Source organism: Mus pahari, chromosome 23, assembly GCF_900095145.1.
Source record: "Mus pahari chromosome 23, PAHARI_EIJ_v1.1, whole genome shotgun sequence".
Lineage (NCBI taxonomy): Eukaryota > Metazoa > Chordata > Mammalia > Rodentia > Muridae > Mus > Mus pahari.
This window is the reverse complement of record NC_034612.1, coordinates 20,197,342-20,225,075: the sequence shown is the minus strand read 5'-3', so window position 1 is coordinate 20,225,075 and position 27,734 is coordinate 20,197,342. Positions and strand designations below refer to the sequence as shown.

Below are 27,734 nucleotides of genomic sequence, written 5' to 3'. Positions count from 1 at the left end.
TAGGCTACAAAGTGAGACTCTGTCTAACAAAACAAAACAAAACAAAACAGAACCCAAACCAACAAAACCAACCAAACAAACAAACAAAAAGCAGAAGTCAGTTTCTGACCTAGAAAATGCTGGTGCTGAAATATAAAAATCAAGGAAGCACAGGTTTAAAGGCCTGTTCCTAACTTGATCTTGGCCAAAGGGCTAAGAAGCAGCTATAGGCTTCCCACCGAGAAGGGTCTGTGGTGGCTTATATATGCTTGGCCCAGGGAGTGGCACTACTTGGAGGTGCAGCCTTGTTGGGAATAGGTGTGTCACTGTGGGTGTGGCCTTCAAGACCCTCAGTCTTGCTGCCCGGAAGCCAGTATTCTGCTAGCAGCCTTCAGATAAAGATGTAGAACTTTCAGCTCCTCCTGCACCATGCCAGCCTGGGCACTGCCATGTTCCTGCCTTGATGATAATGGACTGAACCTTTGAACCTGTAAGGTAGCCCCAATTAAATGTTGCCTTTATAAGAGTTGCCTTGGGCTGGAGAGATGGCTCAGTGGGTAAGAGAACTGACTACTCTTTCAAAGGTCCTGAGTTCAAACCCCACCAACCACATGGTGGCTCACGATCATGTGTAATGAGATGTGATGCCCTCTTCTGGTGTGTCTAAAGACAGCTAAAGTGTACTTATATATATTAATAAATAAATCTTTAAAAAAAAAAAAAAGAGTTGCTTTGGTCATGGTATCTGTTCATAGCAGTAAAACCCTAAAAGATAGGGTCCCTCAAAGGAATCCTATCTTGGAGAGAAGTCTGTTAAAATGCAGCATGTTCTAAAGGTAAGTACAATAGTCCATCTTGTAGAGAAGCTTGTTAAAACTCAGGAAATAAACAACTCAATAGTTTCAGGAAGTCCTAGAAATTGACAAGGCTCACTCTGACTCTTCCTCCTGAGCATCTATAAGCAGGCGAATGCTCTCAGGCAGGACAAGCTGCCTGGTAGAGGCCCAAATCAACTGAGTTCACTAACAGAGACACTTTCTAGGCTGCTGAGCTGGCTGTAGGTTGGTGCAGTGTGCCTGAGGGTTCCAGCTTTCATGAGCCCCGTGGGAAGAGGTACTCTATGCAGCCCGGAGCCTGCCAGCCACTCACCTGCTCATGCTGTGCCTTCAGCAGGGCGATTTCCTTCTCCACCTCACAGATGTGGCTGGTAGCCTTGGCTACTTCGGCTCTCTCCAGGTCACGCTCAGCCAGTAGCTGTTCGATGTGCTGCTGTTTCTCCTTCAGGGCCTCCTGCAGAGCTGTGGTGCCTGAGATCTTCCGAGCATAGCGTGAAGAGGTCTCTGTGAGCTGCAGAGAGTGGGTATGGGCGAGACTCAAGATATTGTGTTGTGTTGTCTTATATTGAAGCTCAGCTTGCTCCCTCTGGCCTAACACAGAATGAGAAGCCTTGTCCTTCTCTGTCAGTGCCCAGGATGCCCTAAATTCATGGCTGATTCACTCTCAAAGGCAACATGATGGCTGAGAGTCAGACTTCAACAGGGACCACAGACCAAGCTATACCGAAGTCCCTCTGCCAAACCCAGATGGCCCCCTCTTCTCCCCTTACCTAAGATCCATGTGACAGCCCCCTGGAATTCTGTATCTACCCCACACTATTTACCCAAGGAAGGTAACCAAGGAATCAGTCATATAAATAACAAAAAATATAAATGGATCAATTTTTCCTATGAAGAGATCATACTCCACCATCCCCCAACCCCGACCAAGGGGGGCCTGGGATCAGAGCAAGCTGGACACAGAATAGGAGGCTCCATCCTACCTTCACCCCTATATCAGAGTTCCTCAACTCCCCAGTTCTATCCTTACCAGGCCACTACGGCTGGGCCGGCCACCAACAGAGGAGGCCACGGAGCTGACAGAGCTGATGGAAGAGCTGCTGGGGCTGTGGGTTAAGGCGGAGACACCCATGGCCATGCGCTTGGTCTTCTTGGCCTTGGCTGGACTGGTGGATGGGAAGCCGATTCGGATGACCTTGTGGATTGGTGCAAAGAGACCGAACTTGGGTGGGCACTGGAAGTACCTGGGGAGTGTAAGAGAACCACAGTGACACCATCATTACTTGGAGTCTCCCCTGTGTCCTAATCCATCTCAGAGCCCAAAAGGTACAAGTGTCTCCCAGGTCCTGCCAGCCACATCCTAAGGTGAAAGTCTCCCAGATGGAAGCACCAGGAATGATGGTACACACCTATACCAGCACTTGAGAGATGGAGGCAGAGGATTAGCCAGATGGTACTGACAAAGGTTTACAGTTGTGAACACCTCTGGAAACACTGGTACAAAACTTGCTGTCCATCACCAAATATAGCAGCAAAATGAAGGTGGGGCCTCCCGGGCTGCAATGCTACAAAAACCTACAAACTATCTCAAGTACCCTGGCCTATCTAAGTACACCTTGCACAGAGAGAAAAACCCAGAAGGAGAGGGGCACGGTGCTAAGAGGATAAGGAGTTCAAGGCCAGCTTCTGCTACATAGCGATTTAGAAGCCAGCCTGGAGCTACCCAAGGCTATTTCAGAATAAGAGGAGGGGGCAGAGCATGAGAGTGCAGGACACCCGCAGCTCTTCTGCATCCCTTGGGAAACACAAGGTGAGTAGGGACCAAGGCTTCCACCTAACTCAGCCCTGCACTATGTGGCAAAGGGAACACAGAACAGAGGGACTCTCGGTGCTTGCTTGTGACAATGACCTCTGCCCTTAGTTCTCTTGTCAAATGGGATGATTGTTCCCTCTGCCTAGCCTGGCAGGCTGTGAGGAGGGAGAATATGGGCGTCATGGTGTCTGGTATGGCGTGCCCAGGGTTTCTCTACCACCCTCTCCTCGCCCCCTCTAACGATCCTCTGGAGAGCCTCTCGTACCTGGTTCCTGCCACCGCCCCATCGTTCTTCCCAAGGGGCTCGTCCAGCTCCACACCACACCATTCGCCTTTGGCAAAGTCGGTCTCCCCAACATATCGTACCACACCGGTCTTTGTCCCACCGACCTGTTGGCACATGGAGAGAGGCAGGTCCAGAGGATGCAGGGGACACAGGTTGAGCCTGGCAGAGGGCAGATGAGAAAGAGGAGATACCCACGGACGGCTGGGAGGGACCCGGGTTCTAACAGGTCACCTGGCTGCTACAGGGAAGGGCACAGGTTTGGATAGACGCACAGACCTGATCACAAACTGTGCTGTAAGTTGCATGAGCTTGATCAAGTTACGGAACCTCTCCAAATCTCAGCACCTTCATTTACCAAAGGAATTTTGTGGTAATTAAGTACTGTATGGATGCAGCATCTGCATGATGCTAGAGCCTCCTCAGTAAAAATACAAAAGCAGTTTTCAGGGCTGGGGCTTAGAAGTAAACCCTAGAATCCCCCAGGGAGGGGCTGGGGGGCGTGGCTCAGTGGTAGAGCCCCTGCCTAGAATCCCCCAGGGAGGGGCTGGGGGCGTGGCTCAGTGGTAGAGCCCCTGCCTAGAATCTCCCAGGGAGGGGCTGGGGCCATGACCTGGTGGTAAAGAGCTTGTCTAGCATGCATGAGATCCTAGGCTCCATTTCAACACCTTATAAAAATTAAAAGTAGGGAGGGCTGGTGAGATGGCTCAGCAGGTTAACACCTGGTAACCCTGGCAACCAGAATTCAATTCCTGGAACCCTTAGTAGAGAGAGAAAACTGACTTCCAAAGTAGTGGTCTGACTTCAGACCTATGATGTGGCATTAATGCCCTCCCCCACAAACATACATACACACATATACACACACATATAGGCACATACCAACATACCAACATACAAATACATACACACATATATGTATACATATATACACAATACAAACATATGTACACACATAAATATATACCTATACATAATAATAATAATAATTAATTAATAAAATAGGGGAGAGACTCCCGAGCCCAGCTGAGGAGCTATTCCTGGCCTCTGGGAAAAAGAAGGCTCAGTTTCCCTCCAGGATGTGGCTGCTGGTCAGTTGCCCACGGCTCCATTTCTATGAGCATGCAAGCTGCACTAACTGGATTCAGCGGATCATAGGTATAAAGAGGGCATGAGGACAGGAGAAGAAACTGCTGGGGAGGGGTCGGGAGGAGTGGGTGGCGGGATCGATATGACCTAGATACATTGCATACATGCACGAAACTGTCGAAGAATAAATAAAAGGGTTTTTGTTGTTTTGTTTTGTTTTGTTTTGTTTTAGGACAGGGTCTTACTACACAGTCCCGGATAGCTTGGAACTTACTATGTAGGCCAGACTGGTCTTAAACTCACAGAGATCCACTTGCCTCTGCCTCCCATCTGCTGGAGTTAAAGGCGTGCGCCTTTACTCAACAATAAAGTGGATCCTTAGAGACTGGAGAGTAGGATCTGAAGATTTGTGTACAGTTCCAAGAACCCTCATGGGGGCTCATAACCACCTGTAAAACTTCAAGCTATACATACATATAAATTAGAAGCCCTAGTATTTGCAAAACCAGGTCTATCTGGTCTAATTTTCTTTCTATTGTTGCGATGAAACACTTTGTGAGAAAGCAACTGAGGGGGAAAGAGGGATTATTTAGCTCACAATTCCAGGTGATAGTCTGGACAAGTGTGGGCAACTGTGGGCAAGTGAAGGCAGGAAACTGAAACATCCCATCCACAGTCAAGAGAAGGGAGTGAACAAACGCACACATCTTTTGCTTGCTTCTTATACTCAGTTAACTTTCTCTGTTCTGATACAGTTCAGTATCCCCTGCCTGGGGAATGGCACCACCCACAGTTGGCTGGGTCTTCCGATATCAACTAACAACCAAGACAACCCGCTTCCCAGACATGTCCACATGCTAGTGTGACCTGGATCATTCCTCATTTGAGACTCCCTTCCCAGCTGATTCTAGACTGAGGCAGTTAAAACTGACCAGTACAAAAACAAACCAAAAGAAACCCAGCCAGTATACCATTCAACCCTTCCAATGATGCAACCCTTCAATACAGTCCTCCATGCAGTGGTGACCTGCAACCATAAAATTATTCTCACTGCTACTGTCACTATAATTTTGCTACTGTTATGAATCATAATGTAAGTATCCATGTTTTCTGATGGTCTTACCTGACCCATGGGTTAAGAACTGCTACACTATACCTTCCAACGCCCAGAAGTTTCTCTTCTTCCTCTCCCCAGAAACACCATTTCCTCTTTCAGTAGAATGACTCCGTAATCACGCCCATCTCTAAATAGCAGGCTGTCTGCTGTAACTTCTGTTTTAAACCTTTTGGGGTATTTTTAACTGACACATAAGAATGGCTCATACTCCAGTGATCCTCATTTTCATTTTCTTTTTTTTTAAGTTTTGTTTATTTATTATTTATGAGCACACTGTAGCTGTCTTCAGACACACCAGAAGAGGGCATCAGATCCCATTACAGATGGTTATGAGCCACCATGTGGTTGCTGGGAATTGAACTCAGGACCTCCGGAAGAGCAGTCACTGCTCTTAACCACCGAGCCATCTCTCCAGCCCCGATCCTCATTTTCTTAAGACTGACAGGAGGTGTACTTACAAATGGGGCTCAGTGTGATTGTGCGAACAGGGTCCCCACGTCGATGTGCTGTTCAAACCAGGGCAACTATTGTCTCCCTAGATACATCTATCTTTGTTGTTGCTGGTTTTGATTTTGGGGTTTTTGATTAGAATGACTTTGAAGACCCCTCAAGTCTTCATGATAAAATACAAACAGCGGGCTTGGGATGCAGCTCGGTTGGCAGAGCCCTTGGCTAGCATGCAAGGGGCCCTGGAATCCAACCCCAGCACTGAGGAGGTAGAGGCAGGAGGATCGGGAGTTCAAGGCTATCCTCAGATACACAGCACAGCAAATGATATCACTTCACATATATACACATACGCATTCCCTCCCCACCCCAACACCCCCCCCCCCGTCTATACAAAATCTCTGTGTGTGCCTATGTTCCTGTGACATGCACATGTGCATATGGGCCAGAGGCCAATGTCAAGTCTCCACTGCCTTAGGTCTTGAGACAGGGTCTCTCTCTCTCTCTGAACCTGGAGAGAGATTTAACTAAGCTGTTGGTTAGCAAGCCCCAGGGATTCTCCGGTCTCCGCCTCCCCAGTGTTGGGATTGCAAGCATGCACCCCCACAGCCTGCACTTCCCCCCTTGGCTCTGGGGGTTAATCTGAGGTCCTTGTACTTACCTACTGAGATACTGCCTCAACGCTTTGCTGCTGTTCAGAGACAGGATCTTGTTCTGTAGCCCAGGTTGGCTCACTTTGTAGCTTAGGCTGACCTCAGACTCACCGTCCATGCCTCGCTGCTCCTAGCTTCTCTTAATTTTCTAACATGTCTGGACAGTTTCTTATTCAGGAATCATATTTTTTACTCCCCCAGAGCCTTTCTGCCCTGATGAATAGCCATGCAACATGAATATTCATGTATGAACACGAATATGTATGCATGAATATTCATGTGTGCATATCTGTCTCCACAGGAATTTCTGTAGTGATATGAATATTCATGGTTCTATATTCACTGGTAGTTTGAAGTGCCTTCTCCTATTATGCAGATGACTGACCATCTTCCCCATGGAAGGTTCTGGACGCCTCTACCATGGAGACTGCAATGTTAGCCACTGGCCTCAGGAGAGTAGAGTAGGAAGAGGCTGAAGAGAAATCAGAGCTTTGACCTGGAGGACAGAAGTACTCAGTTTGTCCTCCAGTCTCAGCCTAAGGTTCACCTAGAACTTCCATCCTCCTGCCTCCACCTCCCGAGAGCTGAGATGACAGGCATGTTGGCTTATGGGGTGCTGGGGCTCAAACCCTGGGATTTGTGCACACCAGGGGAACACTCCTAACCACTGAGCTATAGCCCCAGTCCAAAATTGCCATTTTATAAAACAGTGTTTCTGTTAGGCACGGTGTCTGAGCGAGACCAGATGCTGGTGTGCCATAGCAAGTCCCGGGCCAGCCAGGGTTACACAGTGACACCGGGTCTAAAAAGAAAGAATGGCTAAACTTAAATACCACCTCCTTCCCCGAAAGAAGCTTGGTTAAAGGCTCAGTCCCCAGCTGGGGCACTACTGAGAGATTAGATAAGGAAGGAACGGACTCCATGTTAGCCCACCGATGAGTTCAGAGCTGGATTCGCTGTTTGGAGGCGGGGCCTGGTCGGAGGAAGTAGTCACTGTGGGTGTGTCAACTTCTCATCCCTAAGCTGCGCACTCAGCCAGTGCTCTGCTCCCGTCATCTCCCCCTCCCTCTCTTTCTGGCAACCTCAAGGGTACCATCTTTCTCCCCCCAGGCCCTTCGGCCCTGTTGTTTACTGATGACTTCTGGCCCAAATCACTGGAGCCGGTCAACTTTGAACTGGACCCTCTCTTATGTCGTGCTTAAACCCATCTTAACTCCCGTAAGTTCTTTTCATCTCAGGTATTATCATAACCACGAAAAAGCTGACGGAAGATGGGAACTGAGACCCAGAAAGATTAATACGCATGCCCAGGACCATACAGCAACGGGCTTCAGAGCCTGCGTCCTCTCCACCATTATTCTATGTGGTACCAATGAGTAATGTGGCCTCAGTCTGGATGTTGCTCAAGGTCCCTTTTAGTCTCTTCTCTGCTCAGTCCCTGGGGTCCAGCTTATTCACGAGGGAATGAGGGGTAAAGAGAGTTGGGGTACCCGGCCAGGTACTACCCACACTTACCAGCACACGGTCTCCCAGATGGAGGTCCTTGTCACCACGCTTCACAGAACCACTGTCGGAGAGGTTGGAACCAGACTCATTGCCCGGCTTCACGGAGCTGTTAAGAACACTCTCTCGCAGAGGGATGACTCGGCCGGTGAGTGGGGGCGTGGCCGTGCCAGAATGCAGGGACAGGTTCTGGGCCGTGAGGGATTCCACCGAGTGCGTATCACTGCCCGAGCCCTCAGCCGTGGGCTGGCGGGTCAGCTTGGAGGGCCGCGTGAAGATGCCCTGTAGAGCCGGGCACTCGAAGTAGCGCACGCCACCCACAGCTCCATCGTTCTTGCCCACCGGGTCGTCCAAGACCACGCCGGCCCACTGGCCTGGCGCAAACTGTGTCTCACCCAGGTACTGCACCACGCCTGGCTTCACGCCATTCACCCACACCCTCTCGCCCACCACAAAGTCTCCCAGGAAGTCATCACCCACTTCAGCCGCCTTTGGACCTGGCTTCTCGGAGACGGTGGTGGCGGCTCCAGCCGAGGAGGGGCCCGATGCCTGTTTGTGCAGGGGAGACCCTGTGGATAAGTTAAGAGGTAGGAGTTAGGGCTAGCCTGGGAACTAGGGCATAGACAGCCAGAGCTGGGGGTGTCGGTGATAGTTATCTTATTAGGGAAACTGAGGCAGCCATGCTCAGCAGTTTGACCTGTGAAGGGTTTATTCCCTCCAGAGAGTGGGCAACCCAAAGTCTTTCCGTATTCTTCTGGCACCCACCCTGGGGTGTCCAATGTTCGAGTCTCTGACACTAGTGGGGTGGCATGTGGCTGACAGGGTAGAACACTGTATGAAGATTGGGTTCCACCCTCAGGACATCAAAAACCAAACAATGGTCTGATGAGGTAGGTGGTCGATGGGTAAAGGGGCCGAACGACCTGAATTCAACCCCTGGGACACACATGTTGGAAAGAACCAACTTCCACAGGCTGTCCTCTGATCTCCAGGGACCTCCAGATGTGTGCCACAGAATGAACGCCACCCCTCCCATAATAGACAAACGAATATAAAACAATTCTGTACAGTGTGCCTGGCATGTCTGGGTAGCTGTGGGCTGTGACTCCAACCCCATCATCAAGGACCCCACTCTACCCGTCCCTTTGCATAAAGAACAAAAAGGGGTTCCAGGGTTTGGAGCACCCAGTGTGGCTATTCTTAGAAAGAAGCTACCAACTCAGCTGTCCCTACCCTCAGCTGTCCCAGCCCACAGGACCCCCAGATAATCCCTCCCAACCCCTGCTTCTCTCCAGGGTCACAGGTCCCTCCAACCAATTGCTTCAACAGCTGCTACACCTCAGGTCTCACGTCTGTGATGTCAACACAGCTGCCCTGATTTATTCTTCCTTTTAGCCATCCCCCCCTTGGTCCTCCCAGCTGCCCCTGCCTCACAGAGATCAAACTCTTCTTAAATTCCCCACAGAGAGAGGCAGGAAGATTTCAGCTGCCTGGTGGTGGGAGAGAACAAGACGCCCCTAACACTGCATCCTATCCCCCACCAGAGATATTTGTAACACACTGGCCAGGCTTTCTCTGAATAGGTGCCTCAGTTTCCCCATGAGACTAGATAAAACACACACTCTGGGTTCTGATTTTAATTTTAATTTTTTTTTTTTTAAGACAGGGTTTCTCGGGGCTGGTGAGATGGCTCAGTGGGTAAGAGCACCCGACTACTTTTCCGAAGGTCTGGAGTTCAAATCCCAGCAACCACATGGTGGCTCANAACCATCCGTAACAAGATCTGACGCCCTCTTCTGGAGTGTCTGAAGACAGCTACAGTGTACTTACATATAATAAACAAATAAATCTTAAAAAAAAAAAAAAAAAAAAAGACAGGGTTTTTCCAGATAGCCCTGGCTATCTTGGAACTGGCTTTACAGGCCAGGCTGGACTTGAACTCACAGATCCACCTGCCTCTGCCTCACGAATCCCGGGAGGATAAAGAATCAAAAGTAAAGGGTCATCCTCAGCTATGCGCAGAGTCTGGAGCCAGACTGGGCTACATGAGAACCTGTCTCAAAAAAAAAAAAACATCTTTTAAATAGGTTTCAAGTTCAAACTAAACCTAATACACTAGCACACACCTTTAATCTTTAATTTTAGCACACAGGAGACAGGCTGGACCAATTCAAGGCCAGCCAGGTCTACATACCGAGTTCTGGGCTAATCAGGACTACACAGTAAGACTGCCTCCCCCCCAAAAAAAGTTCCAAGTGGAGCTTTGATGCAAAAGACTAAGTGAGGCGAGAAACAGCTGGGAGTCTGGTTCAACAGCCGGTGTAGGGGTTTGTGTGGGGACTCAGCACTGTCCCCTGCATGAAAGGACTCGAGTCTTGGACAGGAGACAAGCCTTTTCTTTTTCCTGTGTGCGTATGTGTGTGCATGCTCAGACATGTGCCATACATGTATACCCCATGTGTGTGCAGGTGCTGGCGGAGGCCAGATGACGGCGTGAAGTCTTTGAAGCTTCCTCCAGGTGGTTGTGAGCTGCCAACTGTGCTAAGGTGCTAGGAAATGAACTCTGCAAGAGCTGCCAGTGCTCTCAAGCACTGAGCCCTCTGCCCAGCCCTTACCCTTGCTGTCTCACATGCCAGTTATCTGTCTCCCTTGCAGTGGGATTGCAGTGGTTGTGAACCACCTTGCCCGACACTCAATGATTCTTCTTCTTCTTCTTCTTCTTCTTCTTCTTCTTCTTCTTCTTCTTCTTCTTCTTCTTCTTCTTCTTCTTCTTCTTCTTCTTCCTCTTCCTCTTCTCCCTCTCCTTCTTCTTCCTCCTCCTCCTCCTCCTCCTCCTCCTCCTCCTAACTGTCTTGAGTAACCTAGGCTAGCCCTGAATCTGCTATAGAGCCAAGAATAACCTTGAACCTCTCATCTTTTTCTGCCTTTCCATCTGATGTGCTGTGATGTCAGGCATGGACTACCATGTTTATGTAGGGCTGGGGATGAAACCATGGCTTCCTACATGCTAGGGTCACCAGAGTCTCAGCCACCTGTTTTTGTTTTGTTTTGTTTTTTAACCTAAGGTTTTGGGGCTAGAACACAGGTTCCCCATTCTTGCAAGGCAAGCCATTTATGGTCTGAACTATTTGTCCAACCCTGACAGGGCTTTTTCTTACCCGCCAAGACTCGGTCAGGAGGAACCCCAGCTCAATGAGCACGTACTATCTGGCCAACCCTGCGGTCACAAGGATGCCACAAGGGAGGACGACTGAGGGCCAGCAAGGGGTGGGGGAAGGGTGGCACGCACAGGAAGAGAAATTATAATTCAGCCAGTTAAGGGCCATGGGGGGAACTGGAGGGATGGACGCTCACCCTTGAATGAGGTTGCCATAATCTAGTACCTCATGAAGTTACCCAGCCGCTCGTAGCCTCAGAGGAACCTTCCCTGCCTACTCTGTCAGAAGGCTGGCACAGGGCCAGTGAGGTGGCTCGGTGGGTAAAGGTGCTTGCTGCCAAGACTGACCAAAATGTGATCTCAGGGCCAAAATGGTGGAGAGGGAGAACTGACCCAGCCAAGGTATCCTCTGACCTCCCTTCATGAGCATACCATGGTGCCTGTGCATGCCAAAACACACACACACGCACACACACACACACACACACTCACACATACACACACACTCACACACACATACATACACACATACACACACATACACACACACTCACACACACATACACTCACACATGCACACACACTCACACTCACACATACATACACACATACACACACTCACACACACTCACACATACACACTCACACATACACACATTCACACACTCACATACACACACATACACACACATATACACACACACTCTCACACATACACACACAGTCACACACACACACACATACACACACTCACACAAATATAGAGATAAATATCTGATTTAAGGCACTGGAAGGACGGCTCAGGGTTAAGAGCACCAACTGCTCTTGCAGAGGAGCCAAGTTGGGTTCCAGTTCCCACACTATGTGGCTCATAACCGCCTGTAACTCCCGGTCCAAAAGATCCAGTGCCCTTTTCTGGACTCTGTGGGCACCTGCTCTCCTGTATACATCCACACATAGAACAGACACATAATTTAATACGAATATTTTACAATTTTTAAAGATGTAATATTAATTTTGGAAGAGTAGAGGGAGGGTTCGAAGACAAGGTTTCTCTGTGTGGCCCTGGCTGTCCTGGAACTCACTCTGTAGACCAGGCTGGCCCCAAACTCAGAGATTCACCTGCCTCTGCCTCCCAAGTGCTGGGATCAGAGGTGTGCACCACCACCACACCTGGCTGCAATATTAATTATTTAAAAGCCCAGCTCAGTCCTCACCTCCCACATTCTAAGTTGGCTTTACTCGTCAAATGATCCCTTTCTTCTGGTGGGGCTTTGATGCAATGGGAACATGGCTCCGTTGGTAAGAGCGCGTTCATGAAGCTCACTCCCATGCCACAGAAACCTGATGTGATGGCACACGCCTCTCATCACAGCATTTGGGAAGTGGAAGCGAGAGGGTCAGAAATGCAAGGTCATCTCTGATTATATTGTGAGTTCAAAGCCAGCCTGGGCTACATGAAACACCTCCCCCTCCCCCTTTTAAGATAAAAAGAAAGAGAAAAGAAGCTGGGGAGATGGCTCAATTGTCGTGTATATGCGATTGTTCTATACAACCCGACTTTGGATCCCAGAACCACTATAAATGCAAAGGGGGGCACGTGCCATGCTGGCCTCAGAAGATGGAGACAGAGGAACCCTGGAGGAGGATGGGTGGGAGGTGACCCACATCGATGCTCTTGGGGTTTGACTGAGAGACCCTGCCTTAATGACTATGGTGGAAGAAGAACCGAAGAAGGATCTCCAGACCACCCCAGGCCAACACAGGCACACCCACACAGACAGATGCACCCCAATGTACACATGTACGTGGGGCTTACCAGGACCTACAGAGTAACTATCAACTCTGGGGCGAATGGCCTTGGAGGGATGAAAGACACCCTGTGCTAGGTCCTCGGCCTTCTAGGAGATGCTACTAAGTGGCATAGTAAGATTAGCTTCCTGGTTCAAACAAGAAACTCCTCACACAAAGTTAAGGGTTCTTTCCCTTCGGGCTTTCCCAGAGCCATGAATATGTTAATAGGCACCACGAACACACGAAAGGAGTTAAGAAGGTGAGTCTAAGATGCGTCATTGAATTTGCAGTCTCGGCCAGTGAGAGATACTGAACTATGTGACGTGGGTCACCCTGCCACAGATCCTATAGTTCTTGGTGGCACCTAAGGAGGCCTGCACGGCCACCTGTGCCAACTCTTAACAACCCCTCAACCCAGCAGCCCCCACAAGCCCCTCGCTTGACATCCCCCCCCCTCCTCCAATGCCGTGGTGCTGTGTCTTCTCAGTTTATACAACCTACCTGCTGGGCTTCTAACCTCCAGGAACTGACTGTACACCAACTCTCCTTTAAACAGACCTTCTCTCCTTAGGGAGACCCATCCCCCCACACACACACATACACTGCCCTCCCAGCAAGAAACATACATACACGCTCTGATGCCCTGAATAGCTTTCTGTTCCAAGCCTTTTCCTCTCCCCAGGGTCTGGGCTCTCAACGGCACAGGCCAGGAAAGAAGGAACAACGGACCTCCTCGGAATGACATCCCCGATTCAATCAGCCTTCGGACAGCTCCCAGCCTGACAGCGCCCACGGAAGGCTGAGCCCGTCCCATACACAGGAAGAGTCCTCTGTAGTTTGAACACCCTCACCCTGTGGCACCGTGCCAGCAAGGCTGCCTCTGTACCCTGCTTCCCTGAAGGCATTCTCCATCCAGAAGGGGCTCAGTATCCTTCCGGAGTGGAACGCTATTCATCATCCCCTTCTGTTCACCCCACTTGGAGCCCGCAGAGAGCTGGAGGATCCAAGAAGAGTTGGGGAGGGTCTGACAGGTTCTTACCCTGAAATGAGCAGAGCCAGCTTCCCATGGAGCAGCTTCAGGAACCGGCCATAGAGCCCGGCAGGCAAGCAGGCAGGCAGGCAGGCAGGCGCTGGCCTTGGTCGGTCCCCGCCTCCCAAATCAATAGTGGACAGAACGTCAGGAGTGTTCGGAGGCAGCCCTGCCCCCTGCCACATAGCCCCAGAAAAGCTTATCTTGGCTTCCCCATCCTGACGCCATTAACAAGTTTAGGATGTGGTTAGGGGAGGGAGTGGAAGAGCCGGCCTTAAAAGAATCCTCTTGACCTTGGCGGAATGACACTAAAAAGGACAACAGGAGGCCTGGTCCCCCCCAATGCCTCAATGACATCTCAGACTAGGCACCAAAGTGATGGGCAGGGAGCGGAGGAGCAAGTCTAGACCTCAGTCCCAAGGAGGGTGAAGCAGGAGGATTGCCATAGGGTCTAGGCCAGCCCAGATCACACAGGCAATCTATCTCAAAAGCAAGCGAAGAGGGTCAGCAAGATGGCTCAAGGATTACTCAAGAGGCATTTGTCAGGGGCTGGAGAGATGGCGCAGTAGTTAACAGCACTGACTGCTCTTCCAGAGGTCCTGAGTTCAATTCCCAGCAACCACATGGTGGCTCACAATCATCTATAATGGGATCTGATGCACTCTTCTGGTGTGTCTGAAGACAGCTACAGTGTACTTATATACATAAAATAAATAAATCTTTTTTTTTTTTTTTTTTAAGTGGCACTTGTCGCCAAGCTTGACAACCTGAGCTCAATCTCTGGGTCGAGCATGGCAAAGGGAGAGAACTCATTTTTACACACCGTCATCTGACCTCCACACACCTGCTGCGGCACATCCGGCCCTCCCCACCCCCCAAATGAAATAAATAATATAAAAATATATTTAAGAAACTAAACATACATCTCAGGGGCTCAGATGTAGCTCACTGGCAGAGTGCTTCCTAGAATTTCCCAGCGAAGGGCTGGGGCGTGGCTCAGATATAGAACAAACTATCACCCTGGCTTATTCGGATGCCAGCTCAACAACAGAAGTACAATGGTTGCCTATGCCCATACTCCCTGCTTGATAACCCCTGATCCCAGCTGCCCCGCATACCTTCCAATGGTCAGAAGGGTCCTCTTAAGCATGAAATTAAAAGGAGACTCCAGAGGTTAGGAAGATGGCTCAGTGGTAAAGTATTTGCCACACATGCATGAGGACCTGAGTTTGAATCCCATGACCCATGTAAAGCTAGACATGGTCACGGACCCTCAGAGCTTGGACATGGATGTCCAACATGGATGACGGAGACAGGAGAACTGCCTGAAAGGTCACCGGCCAGCTAAGGCTGGTGTAAACAGGTAGATAGAAAGAGATCCAGTATCCAGTGAGCTCTAGGCCAGCTAGGACCACACACACGGTAAGATCCTAGCTCCAAAAGACAAGACAGAAGCTTCCCGAACACCTGCAGTCCTCTGACCTCTGACCTCCGCATTGCGCTGTGCATACCCAGTACACAAACATAGACACACACACACACACACACACCACACACACACCCCCCCCACACACAAACACACACATACACACACACAAACACACACACAAACACAAACACACACACACCACACACACCCAAACACACACACACCACACACACATACACACACACAAACACATACACACACACACACACACACACACACACACACGACTACAGGAGACTCCAGAGCACGGCTGCTGTGCAGAACCTCCCTTCCCTGTGCAGAACAGAGTGGAGTCCACACCCAGTAGGTACCTGGAGTCGTGAACCCTCTTCTCCTGTCTGCAGTCCAGGTTAGATGCTAACACTGACCTGGGTCCTCCCAGAGCATCCTCCGGGGGTGCTCCACCCCTGACCACACTCCCCCCTCCACTTGCATTCCAGGGAGACGCCTGCCCCTGAAGCCTCCCCCGGGGACCCCGCTGCATCCTGTGTCATGCTTCTGGGTACCAATAATACAGGCCTTCCCTGCCCCACGTGGCATCCATCCAGGCTGCTTCCCGTGCCAGACCCTCTCTGCCCAAAGCTGACATCATGCCTTGGGAGGAAGCCACAGCCTAGCTTCCCAAGGCAGGCGCCAGTTCGCAGATGGATCTCTCACATCGTCCTGGGTGTCCCCACAGAGTCCCAGACTCCTCGGTGCTTTGTTTTATCGACTGACTGACACATTTGTTATGGGACGGGGGGGGGGGGGGGGGGCGCTCTTATGTCCCAGGCACTAGCCTCAAGGATAACCTTTAACCTTTAACCCTTTCCCTACTTCCCAGCAGCCCAGATGACAGATACGAATCACACCCGGTTTGTGCAGTGCTGGGAATGGAACCCGGAGCTTTGTGCACGCTGGGTAAATACCCTACCAACCAAGCCTCGTTTCCAGACCATGTCTGTTTATTTCTGAGGCAGAGACTCCCATATTTAGTCCAGGCTAAGCCTCCCGCTTCAGCCTAAGTGTTGGGGTGACTTAGTGCCATCATTCCGCTTTGGAGTGCGATGGCCAGTCCCACGGGTAAGTGAGAACGTGAATGGCCAAGCAGGAATGGGGACGGTTATCCCTAGAACTCCTATTTAACCTGATTTCCAAGTCTCTTGGCACCAACACCCCATAGGATGGTAGAATTTCCAAGTCTCTTGGCACCAACACCCCATAGGATGGTAGAGCATTTGCCTAAAATCTCCTAGTGAGAGCCTCGGGTGTGGCTCAGTAGTACAGCGCCTGCCTAGAAATACACACCTACACACACACACACACACACACACACGCACGCACGCACGCACGCACGCGCGTGCGCACACACACACACACACACACACACACACACACACGCACGCACACACGCACACACGCGCACATACCCGTGAGGGGCTGGAGTTGTGGCTCAGTGTCGGAACACTGGTCTGGCATGTGTGAAGCCCTGGATTAAATCCCAGACACTTGGAATAAAAGAAACCGGGTCCTCACTTGACGAGGGCCAATGAAGAAAGAACCCAGAAGAGACAACAGGCCTTTCTCCTTGAAGGTCATATCCTGGCCCAGGGCCAGGCTGGCTGGTACACTTCCCTAGCTACAGAGCCACCCCTGCTGGAGGAAGTTCAGCCAACCGGGAGCCAGATCTCATCTCTTTGTACTTAAAATCCTTTTTAAAAAATATTTATTTATTTTATGTGTATGGGGGTTTTATTGCATGTAAGTGTGTGCACCACATACGTACAGTGCCCGACCAGAAGAGGGCATTGGATCCTGTAGAACTGGAGTTACAGATGGTTGTGATCTACCATGTAAGTGCTGGGAGCCATGCCTAGGTCCTCTGCAAGAGCAGCAAGAAGGGCTGGAGAGACGGCTCAGTGGTTAAAAGCACTGATTGCTCTTCCGAAGGAACTGAGTTCAAATCCCAGCAACCACACGGTGGCTCACAACCATCCATAATGAGATCCGATGCCCTCTTCTGGGGTGTCTGAAGACAGCGTCAGTGTACTTACATACATAAAATAAATAAATATATTTAAAAAGGAAAAAAAAAGAGCAGCAAGAAGAAGTGCTCTTTCCAACTCCTGGAATTCTGTCCTTGTAGCTGTGTGTAGTATGTTGATGTTGGTTGTGTGCATCACACAACTGGGAGACGGGGTGGGGGGGTGGGGGGGATGGGGGGGTGTCTGTTGGAGTGTACATCCTAGTTCTTGGAAGACTTAGAATGACGTGTGGGAGCCATTTCTCTCTGTACCACGTGGGTCCAGGGATTGAGCTCATTAGCCTAACAATGCAGTTTCCCAATCCCCTTATTACTCAGCGCCCTCAAGGAGGAAGTGACCTGACTCAGGACAGTGGCCCCCTGGCCGCCCTATGACAGGCAGTGAGCATGCACCCTTCACCAGGATGACTGTACAGCTCCTCTTTGGCCTAGTCCTCCCCTCGGCCCCATGATCCATGCTCACAGTGGAGATAATATACCTTGGGGTCCCCATAGGCCATACCCTATACAGCTCTTCCTATGTTGGGAAGACACCGAATCCCTGCCCTTCACCCCCTACTTCTGATACCCCGACACCTATCAGCTCCCACTCCTTTCCACACAACTGTGTCTTTGTATGTGAACACATTCATGTATGTGCATGCATGCAGAAGAGGCCAGAGGTCAATACCGAGCGTCGCCCGTTTCATGTCCATTCCTGTGACAAGACACCCTGACGAATGCAACTTAAGGGAGGAAGGGTTTATTTTTAGCTCCCCATTCCGGGCCACAGTCTGTCACGGTAGAGAAGTCACAGCAGACACTGAGACAGCTGCGCACATCACGCGCACAGGCAAGAGCAGAGAGAAAGGATCGCTGGCCTGCTCAGCAACCCGCTGGCTTCTCAGAGACCTGCTGGCCTGCTCAGTGACCCCCTGGCTTTCTCTACTTTCACATAGTTCACGGCCTCCAACCAGAGAGCAGTGCCGTCCACTTTCAGGCTGAGTCCTCCCAGTCCCGTTAACAATCGAGACAAGTCAAGCAGACAGGTTCACAGGCCAGCCCAACACAGACAATCCCTCATGAGACTCTCCCACCATATTGAATGTCTCGCTGACCAATCCAGCTAGGCCGGCTGGCCAGCAAACATGGGGTTCCTCTCATTGCACTGCCACGCCCTGTGTTTTACAGGGACGCTGGGGATCCAAACTCAGGTCCTCGCCTGCACGGGAAGTGCTTTACCAACCAAGAAATCCCCCCAGCCCCGAGACTGAGCAGTTGTTTTTGTCCCGCACAAGTCAATTTAAATCCTGCCCTGGGACCTCTTATATCACCATTCCTACCCCCTGCAAAATGACTTCCTCTGCAAAATCAGTCAGTGTTTCGGTCTGCCTGCCTGCCTGCCTGCCTGCCTATCAGCTAGCTTCTACTGGAATGCCTGCCATGAATATGAAGGGCTCTGGCATCTTACAGAGGAAACTGGGCCGCCCTGGACCAGCCAGCCTGCTGTCAGCCCACCTCACACTGCAGCTCCTGGACCAGCAAGCCTGCTGAGAGTCGGCTGCTGGCTCACCTCACACTGCAGCTACCTCAGCTGTTTATCTTCCTTGGCTCATGCTTTCTGCAATGCCTACCCCCCCCCCATCACCACCTTAACCATCTCCCACCCCACCCTCCCACACCTCAAACCCAGCTTGTGCAGTCTAATCTCCACCTGGTGTTTCCAAATCTCTGGGACAACTGACTGCAATGGATGGAGTCTTAATACTTCTTGGTGGAGTGTGACCTAACTAAGCAAGGACCGTGTGGAGCTGCGTCTCTCTGAGTTACTCATCAAAGAGAAAAGGGAGAAACCATCAAGATTTCCACAGCAAAGACTACAGAAAGGTGAATCTCCAGATGGGCGTGGTGGCTCTCGCCTATAACCCCAGCCCTGCAGGATGCGGCAGAAAAGACTATGCGTCTGAGGCAGAAAAGACTATGCGTCTGAGGCCAGCCTGAGCTGTAAGACCTTGTCTCAAAAACTAACCAAACTATCTCTAATTCTAGCACAGTCTCTAGGATACTCAGTGTTAACCGTCAATTTGACAGAATCTGGAACCTCCCGGGAGACGGGCCTCTGGGCATGCCTGTGGAATGATCATAATTCGTTTATGGGATATTCAAAGACTCATTTTAATGGTGGGTAGGGCATTCCCCGAGGAGGGAAACCTGGACGGTATGAAATAGAGACAGCGGCACAGGAACATGCACGCACCTCTCTGTTTCTCTGGGAGATGTGACCAATGGTTTCAAATTCCTGTTAACTAAGGGCAGTGGTGGCACACACGCCTTTAATCCCAGCACTTGGGAGGCAGAGGCAGGTGGATTTCTGAGTTTGAGGCCAGCCTGGTCTACAGAGTGAGTTCCAGGACAGCCAGGGCTACACAGAGAAACCCTGTCTCGAAAAACCAAAAAAAAAAATCCGTTACCTAGACTTTCCCCACCATGATGGAGTTCTTGAACTGTGAGCCAAAGCCTAACCCTTCTCCCTCAAGTTGCTTCTGACAGGGTATTTTTTATCACAGTGATAGCACAGAAATGAAGAGACCCCTTTGTGGTTTAAAATGGCCCCGTTGAAGTTGAGGATTTGGCTCAGCTGGTAGAGCATTTAACTGTCGTGCATAAAACCCTGGGTCCCATGTCCAGCATCATATCAACTGGGCATGGTGGTGCACATTGGTACCCTTAGCACCTTAGGGGCAGAGGCAAGAGAATCCCTGAATGTCTAAGGCTAGCCTGGGCTATGTAATAAGTTTCTGAGCTATCCAAACTCCTCTGTAAGTAACCCCAATAAATGCACTGGTTCATCACGCTGGACTCTGGTGGGACCTTTATTGTGCTCTGAAGCTGGTGTCCTATCTGCGTGGGGTACAGGTTTGCTTCCCCCCAACCCTCTCTTGGCCTCGAGTACCTTCTTTGGAGCCGCTGGCCGAGGCCACCACGGAAGATGAAGCCGACCCGATGGACGGCCTGCCCACGGGACTGGAGTGCTTCCCCCCTCGGCCAGGGGGCTTCAGGCCACTTGGTTTCTGCATGGCGGTGCCACTAGAAGGGCAGACCCAGGCAGACGACGACGACGGTCACATCCTCTCTGCCATCCTTGGTCACCTGCGGGCAGAACACAAGAGGGATGGAGTCACAATGTTGTCATTAGGGCCTGGGAACCTGGCCGGTCCCAGTAGTCCAGAGACGGACAGAACCCCATCAGAGGATGCTGGTATTTCCTTTCTCTTCTGTTTGAGATAGGGTATCATGTAGCCCAGGCTGGCCTCATGCTGTAGCAGAGAAAGACATTGAACTCCTGCCTTCATCTCCTGAGGGTGGGGTTTACAGATATAAGCCAGCACGCCTGATCTACTCGAGACTAGGGACGGAACTCAGGGCTCACTGTGCTGCACAGACATTCTGCTCCCTGTATTTGTTTGTTTTCTGACACACAGCCTCACTATATATCCTGGGCTGGCCCTTATTTATTACATGTAATAAATAATAGCTGCCTTCAGTCACACCAGAAGAGGGCGTCAGATCTCATTACAGATGGTTGTGAGCCACCAATGTGGTTGCTGGGAATTGAACTCAGGACCTTCGGAAGAGCAGTCAGTGCTCTTAACCGCTGAGCCATCTCTCCAGCCCAGCCCTTCCAATCCTATCCCAGCCTCCTGAGTGTGGTGGTTATGAGTGTGCTTAGCCAAGCTCCAGTACGCAGCGCTGTTTACAGACAGAGCTGAGGTCTTTGCTTTGGGACCGCTTGGGTGTGTCTGCAAGATGCTTCAAGAATCAGGGACAGCTAGAGCTGGTGAGCCAGGCCATCATAGAAGGCAGGTCAGAGTTCAGGCTGGTCTCCATTAACCCCACTTGCTTGTTTGGCCCACACCTAATGGAAGGAGACTGCTACACTCACCAGGAAGGATCTAAAAAAAAAAAAAAGGTGGCAGTTCACTCTGCAATCCCAGCATTCAGGAGCCTGAGGCAGGGGGATTGTTGCAAGATTGAAGTCATCTGGGATACACAGAAAAACCCTGTTTCAAAAAGCCAAGAAAGAGAGAGTGGGGGAAAAGAGAAAGGGAGATAAGAAATACACGCACACACACACACACACACACACACCATGGTGGGGGGGGAAGATCTAATCTAGAAATCCAGATAAAATTCTCTTGGCAGAAACTCTTGGTTCTCTCAGAGTGTCTCTCAGTCATATGTTCAGCAGCCAGTGGATGTTTTAGTTTGTGGCGTGTTTTTTGTGAAGTAAGGTTTAACCTAGGGTCTTGTGCAAGCTACTCAAGTGCTCTATCATTGAGCTACGCCCCAGCCCCTCCCTGGGAGATTCTAGGCAGGGGCTCTACCACTGAGCCACGCCCCCAGCCCCTCCCTGGGAGATTCTAGGCAGGGGCTCTACCACTGAGCCACGCCCCTAGCCCCTCACTATGGGATTCTAGGAAGGGGCTCTACCACTGAGCCACGCCCCCAGCCCCTCCCTGGGGGATTCTAGGCAGGGGCTCTACCACTGAGCCACGCCCCCAGCCCCTCCCTGGGAGATTCTAGGCAGGGGCTCTACCACTGAGCCACGCCCCTATCCCCTCACTGGGGGATTCTAGGAAGGGGCTCTACCACTGAGCCATGCCCCCAGCTCCTCCCTGGGGAATTCTAGGCAGGGGCTCTACCACTGAGCCAGGTCCCCAGCCCCTTCCTGGGGGATTCTAGGGAAACGTTTTACTGCTAAGCAACAGCCCCCACCCTCTTTTCATTTTTTACCCTGAGAGAGTTGCTCAGGTTGACCTGGAGCTTATCATCCTCCTGCCTCAGCCTCTAGATCACATGCCTACATCAGCAGAATGGGCTACTTGAAGTTTTCTTCCATCAACGGCACCTCACCCAGAGGACACTTGGCCCAACAAGTATTGTTCCAGTAGCCTCTTGGGACCCATGGCCCTGGAAATCTACGGTAGGAGAGTCTGCTGCCATTCTGTCTACATTCTGCCTCCCCAGAGCCTCAGGCAACCTCAAATCGGGCCTTTCTGTCTCCTCTGAGAGCCCACTCGGGTCAGGTCAGTGTCTGACTGGAGGCCCTGTGCGAGGGGCCATGCCTACATCCATGCTGAGAGGATGAAGGCCTTCCAGGCCACAGGTCCCCACAACAATCTTCTCAAAAAGGGTCCCCTCAGTTTCTCTACTGTTAGTAAACCAGGGACCACCCACATCCTAGAAGCAGGTGTGCCCCAGCCTGCCTTCAGCAACTTGGTGCTGGGAGCTGCAGCGTCACCAGCGGCCCAACGCGGCACAGCTCCACTGTTGCCACAAGTTGCACACTCTCCCTATGAGCATGCGTTATGCCTCTGTATAAGGCCAGCGCCTTCCCCGCCGGCTCTTTTCTCCTCCACCCTCGCTCCGAGGCAGCCTTTGTCTCTCCCCACTAAAAAAAAAAAAAAACTCTCAGGTGATGTGGTGTGTGTGACTCTGTGGCATCCATCAGCCCTCTGATTGCTGCAAAAACCCTCACACCCAAGAAACCTACTGTATAAGGAACCTGCCTGCCCACCATGCTGCACTACTACGCACAGTACTGAACCTACTCTGTGCCACACACCTTGCACAGATGTAACCTGGCTATGCCCAAGTCCGCTGTAGAAGCAGCAGGCATCTTACCAGTAGAACGGTCACAGGTCAGAAAAGTTCAGGAACAGCTTGAGTGTTAGGGTGACATCTGTCTTCACAGCACATAGGAGGCTGAGGCAGGAGGATGGAGTTTTAGACTAGCCTCCATTACATACGGAGGGCCTCTCTTCGAATGAGAAAAGAGGGGCCCAAGAAAGGGCTCGGTCAGGGTAGTACTTGCCACAGAAGCTCGAGGGAAGTCAGTCCCCAGAGCTTCTGGTTAAAGCATGAGGATTGTGGCGGTTTAAATAAGAATGGCCCCCATAACTCATATAGCTGAATGCTTAGTCCCCAGGGGGTGGATCTATTTGAGAAGGATTAGAAGGATTAGGAGGTGTGGCCCCGATAGAGGAAGTGTGTCACTGGGGTGAGGTGGAAACTTAAGGGTTCTTTGGAAAGTCAGTGTTTTGCTGGGGCAATCACGTGAAGGGGTGTTTTCCTGAAGTGGACACGGGTGGAAAGTTAAGGCAGACTCGGTTAGGAACGTTTAGCTGAAGCAGACACAGAAGAAAAGATGTTCTGCCAAAGCAAGCACATGAAAAGACGTGGGATGAGAGATTCTTCGCTGATGACACACATGTATCGGTCTGCCTTACACTGCATAATTGAGCTCCGTTTATTGGGATGCCAAAGAAACGCACCAAAAAACCTCTGGTGGCGCGCTGCAGTTTCTCGCTGCTCCCTCGGACTTGGGCTGATCCGACAGAGTGATGTCAGCTGAGACAGAAGACACACACGGGCTGAGACAAGGCCCGTAGAAGATAATTGCTGTTTAGAGGGAGTGCCCGACAGACAGTAAACGGGGCTTATCAGCTTGCCTATCAAGTTCGCCGCTGGGCAGTGCTTGTGGGTCTTCACGTCTCCCCTGGTCGTCACCTTGCTGGGAGAGGCACAGCAGAGAACTTCTCCTGGCATTCCTCCTTAATCCTAATTCCCGCTGACTTGTGCTGAAGCGGAGGCCTGGCTGTCTCCGCTGGGTAGTGCTACCGCTGTTAATCCACGTTGTTTGCTGACCTGACTACGGAACCGGACTGCTGATATATCTGTAAAGCATTTGTGAATGGATCAAGCTGCCGCTGCTGACCTGTGAACGGAACTGGTGACTTCCACACAACACAGTCGGAAGTCGCTCCAAAGGACCTTTCTAAACAGGTCCACTTCCCCCGCATCCTTTCTTTTCCACTCCCTCTAGTGGGCTAAAAGAGAGGTTAAACCATTTAAGAACCATCATTAAAAATAAGGTTTAAGGGGGCTGGTGAGATGGCTCAGTGGGTAAGAGCACCCGACTGTTCTTCCAAAGGTCTGGAGTTCAAATCCCAGCAACCACATGGTGGCTCACAACCATCTCATAACAAGATCTGACGCCCTCTTCTGGAGTGTCTGAAGACAGCTACAGTGTACTTAAATATAATAAATAAATAAATTAAAAAAAATAAGGTTTAAAAAAATTAAAGTTATACTGGAGAATGGGATTTGAGATTTCTAAAGCCTATACCAGACTCTCTCTCTCTCTCTCTCTCTCTCTCTCTCTCTCTCTCTCTCTCTCTGTCCTGCCATGCCTCCCACCATGATGATAATGGACTAAACCCCTGAAACTGTAGGGAGTCCCCCAGTTAAATGTTTTCTTTATAGGAGTCAGAGTGTTTCTTCACAGCAATACAATAGTGACCAGGACAATGATCCACGCATTTAAGCCCAGTGCCTGGAAGGTGGAGACAGGTGGATTCCCTGGAGCTCCCTGGCCATCCAACGTAGCCTACTTGGTGATCCTCAGGTCAGTGAAAAACCATGTGCACATAGGTGCACACATATGCATTGGGACTACACACATACATGCACATGCGTGTGTGCACACAGACGCAGGCATACACATACACACACACACACACACACACAAAACATGAACAGAAGAAAGAGAAAGTGAAAGATGGAGGGAGGGGATTAGTAAGAAAGGAAGGGAAAGGACAAAGGGAGGGAAGAGAGAAGAAAAGGAAGGGTCAGAGGGGTGGTGAGAGGGTTTAGAAAGTAAAGGAGCTTGCTGCCAAGCCTGAGGACTTGAGTTCAATCCCCAGGCTTCACAAGGTAAGAGAGACCAACCCCAGCCAACAGGCCTGCACACGTGCATGCGGCACGCACATGCTCCCTCTCAAAGATAGTGAGTAATAGTTTTTTAGAAAGAACACATCCTTATAGAACCGGGAGCTGAAAAGATAAAATTAATTTCCCAGATTCCATCCGAGTCGCAGTGTTGCAGCTAAGATTCAAGTGGCCCCAGGGTTGGCTATTCCTCACCTCCTCGCCTGGTGGCCCTGCCCTAAAACAACATTTCCAAGACCCTGACCTCGGGGGACAGCGCCTGCTTGCTTCAACTAACAAAGGAACGCATGGAGCAGGCAGGAAAGAACCAAGCCAGCATTCAGCCAGTCCTGGCTAACCCCAGCCAGGGGACTGGAGGGGACCGGAAAGGGGAGGGGGAGGGGGGAGAATGGTAGCAGGAAGAGGGGAGGAGGCAGAGGGCTGAGCTGGCCCTCTGTGACTCAGCCTGGCTCTGGAACAGAGAACTGGTTGGGGGCAGGGTGGGGAGGACTTGGGAAAGCTGTGACATGTGTCGATACACTAGAGGCCATGAAGTGAGAGCCTCCCGTCCGAAGCCAGTCTCACTCCAAGAGGCCTTGGGACATGAAGCCATGTGACCGTCCCTGGGGTTCTCACCTGTACTGGGATACAGGTAGCACAGGCATGGTCAGCACACAGTGATTCCAGCACAAGAGGCAGAGGAAGAAAGATTTCAGGTTCCCGGTGGACAAAATGGCCTAGCAAGTATAGACAATTGTCACCAAACCTGACGGCCTGAGTTGGATCCCCAGGGCTCATGTGATAGAGGGAGGGCAGAACTGATATATACACAGGCTAAACTGATATATACACACTGATATATACATACTGATATATACACATGCTAAAGTGATATATACACACTGATATATACACACGCTAAAATGTAATGAAATGAAAGTAAAATAATAAACCAAGCTCAGAGTATAGCCGGGTCAGGAGAGGGCTTGCCTAGTATGCATGAAGCCCTGGGTTCGATCCCCTGCCCTCCTAAAACCAGGGTGGGAACACCTGTGATCCCAAAAGTAGGGAGGTGGAGCAGGAGGATCAGAAGTTCAGGGTTATCCTCAGCTACATAGTGAGTCTGAGGTCAGCCTGGGCTATAAAAACAATTTTAATCCCAGTGCTTGGGAGGTAGGGGCAGGTGGATCTCTGAGTTTGAGGCCAGCCTGAATTAGTTCAGGGTTACATAAAAAATTCTGTCTCCAAAAAAAAAAAAAAAGAAAGAAAGAAAGAAAGAAAAAAGAAAGAGAGAGAGAGAAGAAGAAGAAGAAGAGGAAGAGGAGGAGGAGGAGGAGGAGGAAGAGGAGGAAGAGGAGGAGGAGAGGGGAAGGGAAAGGAGGGGAGGGGAGGGGAGGGGAGGAAAAGAAAGAAAGAAACCCGGGGTCTAAGCATGGCTGCCTTGGGGGTGGCTCTGGTGCCTGAATTGGGAAGCTTGTAACCCCAGGAGTATCCCAGATACTTGACAGATGTCAGAAGGCCCGTGTCACAACTCTCTGGTGACACTCTTCACACAAGCATTGTCTGGGAACTCGGGTCTAACAGAAGCAACAGGCCCCTGTGTGCCGTCCTCAATTGCCACTTACTGGAAAGAAACCCGAGCTCTGTCGCAGGGTTTCCGTTTCAGCAGCCTGGGAGTAACCCGCCCTGCCACAGGACAGCAGGGGACAGGGCCCAGGATTCTGGCCCAGTGAATGCGGTAGTGGCCTAGAGAGGGGAACAGTGCCAAGTAGAGCAAGAGAAAGCCCAAGTCCTATGAGGTAATATGGCCCCGGGGCAGGGAAGAGGGCATCAGGATGTAGGCACCCTGGCCCAGAATTCCAGCCAAGCCGCTGACCCTGGCTCATTCACTGGGCACTTCTGCTAGGAGATGGTCCCTCGATAAGGGTGCTAACTACTGACACTAGCCATGTCCAGCCTCTTTAAAAATATATATGTGTGTGTGTGTGTGTGTGTGTGTGTGTGTGTGTGTGTGTATGTGTGTGTATATGTATGTTATTATGTGTATATATATGTATATATGTATACATATTTATATATGTGTATGTATATATGTATATATGTGTGTGTGTATAGATAGATAGATAGATAGATAGATAGATAGATAGATAGATAGATAGATACATGCATGCATGCCCCATGCATGAAGGGTTCCAACTTGGGGGTGGGGTCATTTGGTCCTTTCTCTCCTTCCAGAAGAAGTCCCCAGGGCTCAAACTCAGGTCGTTGGGCTTGGCAACAAGCCCCTTTCCCTGCTGAGCCAGCTTCAGCCCCTTCTTTTCCATATTTGATATATAGCCCAAATTGTTCTCAGGCTTTCCATCCTCATGCCTCTTTCTCCCCAGTGCTGAGATTAAGGGCCCAGGACACCATTCAAACTGCATTTGGCTGAGGGTCAGGGAACACAGGCAGCTTGCCGTGGGTCATCGAGAGGTCACCCGAGTCCGTGACCTCTCAGCCGAAGACAAGCAAAGGCTGCCTCTGGGACGGTCCCTCCCTGTGAGTCTTGCCAACTTCCGGGCAAAAAACAAAATCCAAGTTTTAAACCAGCTGTGCCTCAGGCCCGGGAGAATGGGAGAGATGGAGTCCATCTGCCTGGGTCCCTGTCCTCACCCTTCTCCCATCACTCTCCCCTGGTCACTAGGGTCAGCAGGATGCTGGGAACAGCCAGGTTTGAGCCTTACACAGCTGTGTAACTCCTGCCAAGCCCATGGTAGAGTGTGAAGAGAACAG

At 50.7% G+C, this 27,734-nt stretch overlaps 1 protein-coding gene across 2 annotated transcripts in view; it reads right to left on the bottom strand.

The window, feature by feature from the left end:
• Clip2 (CAP-Gly domain containing linker protein 2) overlaps positions 1 to 27,734 on the bottom strand; it is a 64,797-nt gene that overhangs the window by 27,422 nt on the left and 9,641 nt on the right. For both annotated transcript variants that reach the window (XM_021186667.2, XM_021186668.2), the window contains exons 2-6: positions 20,146 to 20,342; positions 7,733 to 8,289; positions 2,894 to 3,018; positions 1,846 to 2,059; positions 1,129 to 1,326 (exon numbers count right to left, since the gene is read on the bottom strand). In XM_021186667.2, the coding sequence (XP_021042326.1) occupies positions 1,129 to 1,326; positions 1,846 to 2,059; positions 2,894 to 3,018; positions 7,733 to 8,289; positions 20,146 to 20,269 (1,218 nt within the window). In that variant the 5' untranslated portion in view covers positions 20,270 to 20,342. The remainder of the gene's footprint in view (positions 1 to 1,128; positions 1,327 to 1,845; positions 2,060 to 2,893; positions 3,019 to 7,732; positions 8,290 to 20,145; positions 20,343 to 27,734) is intronic.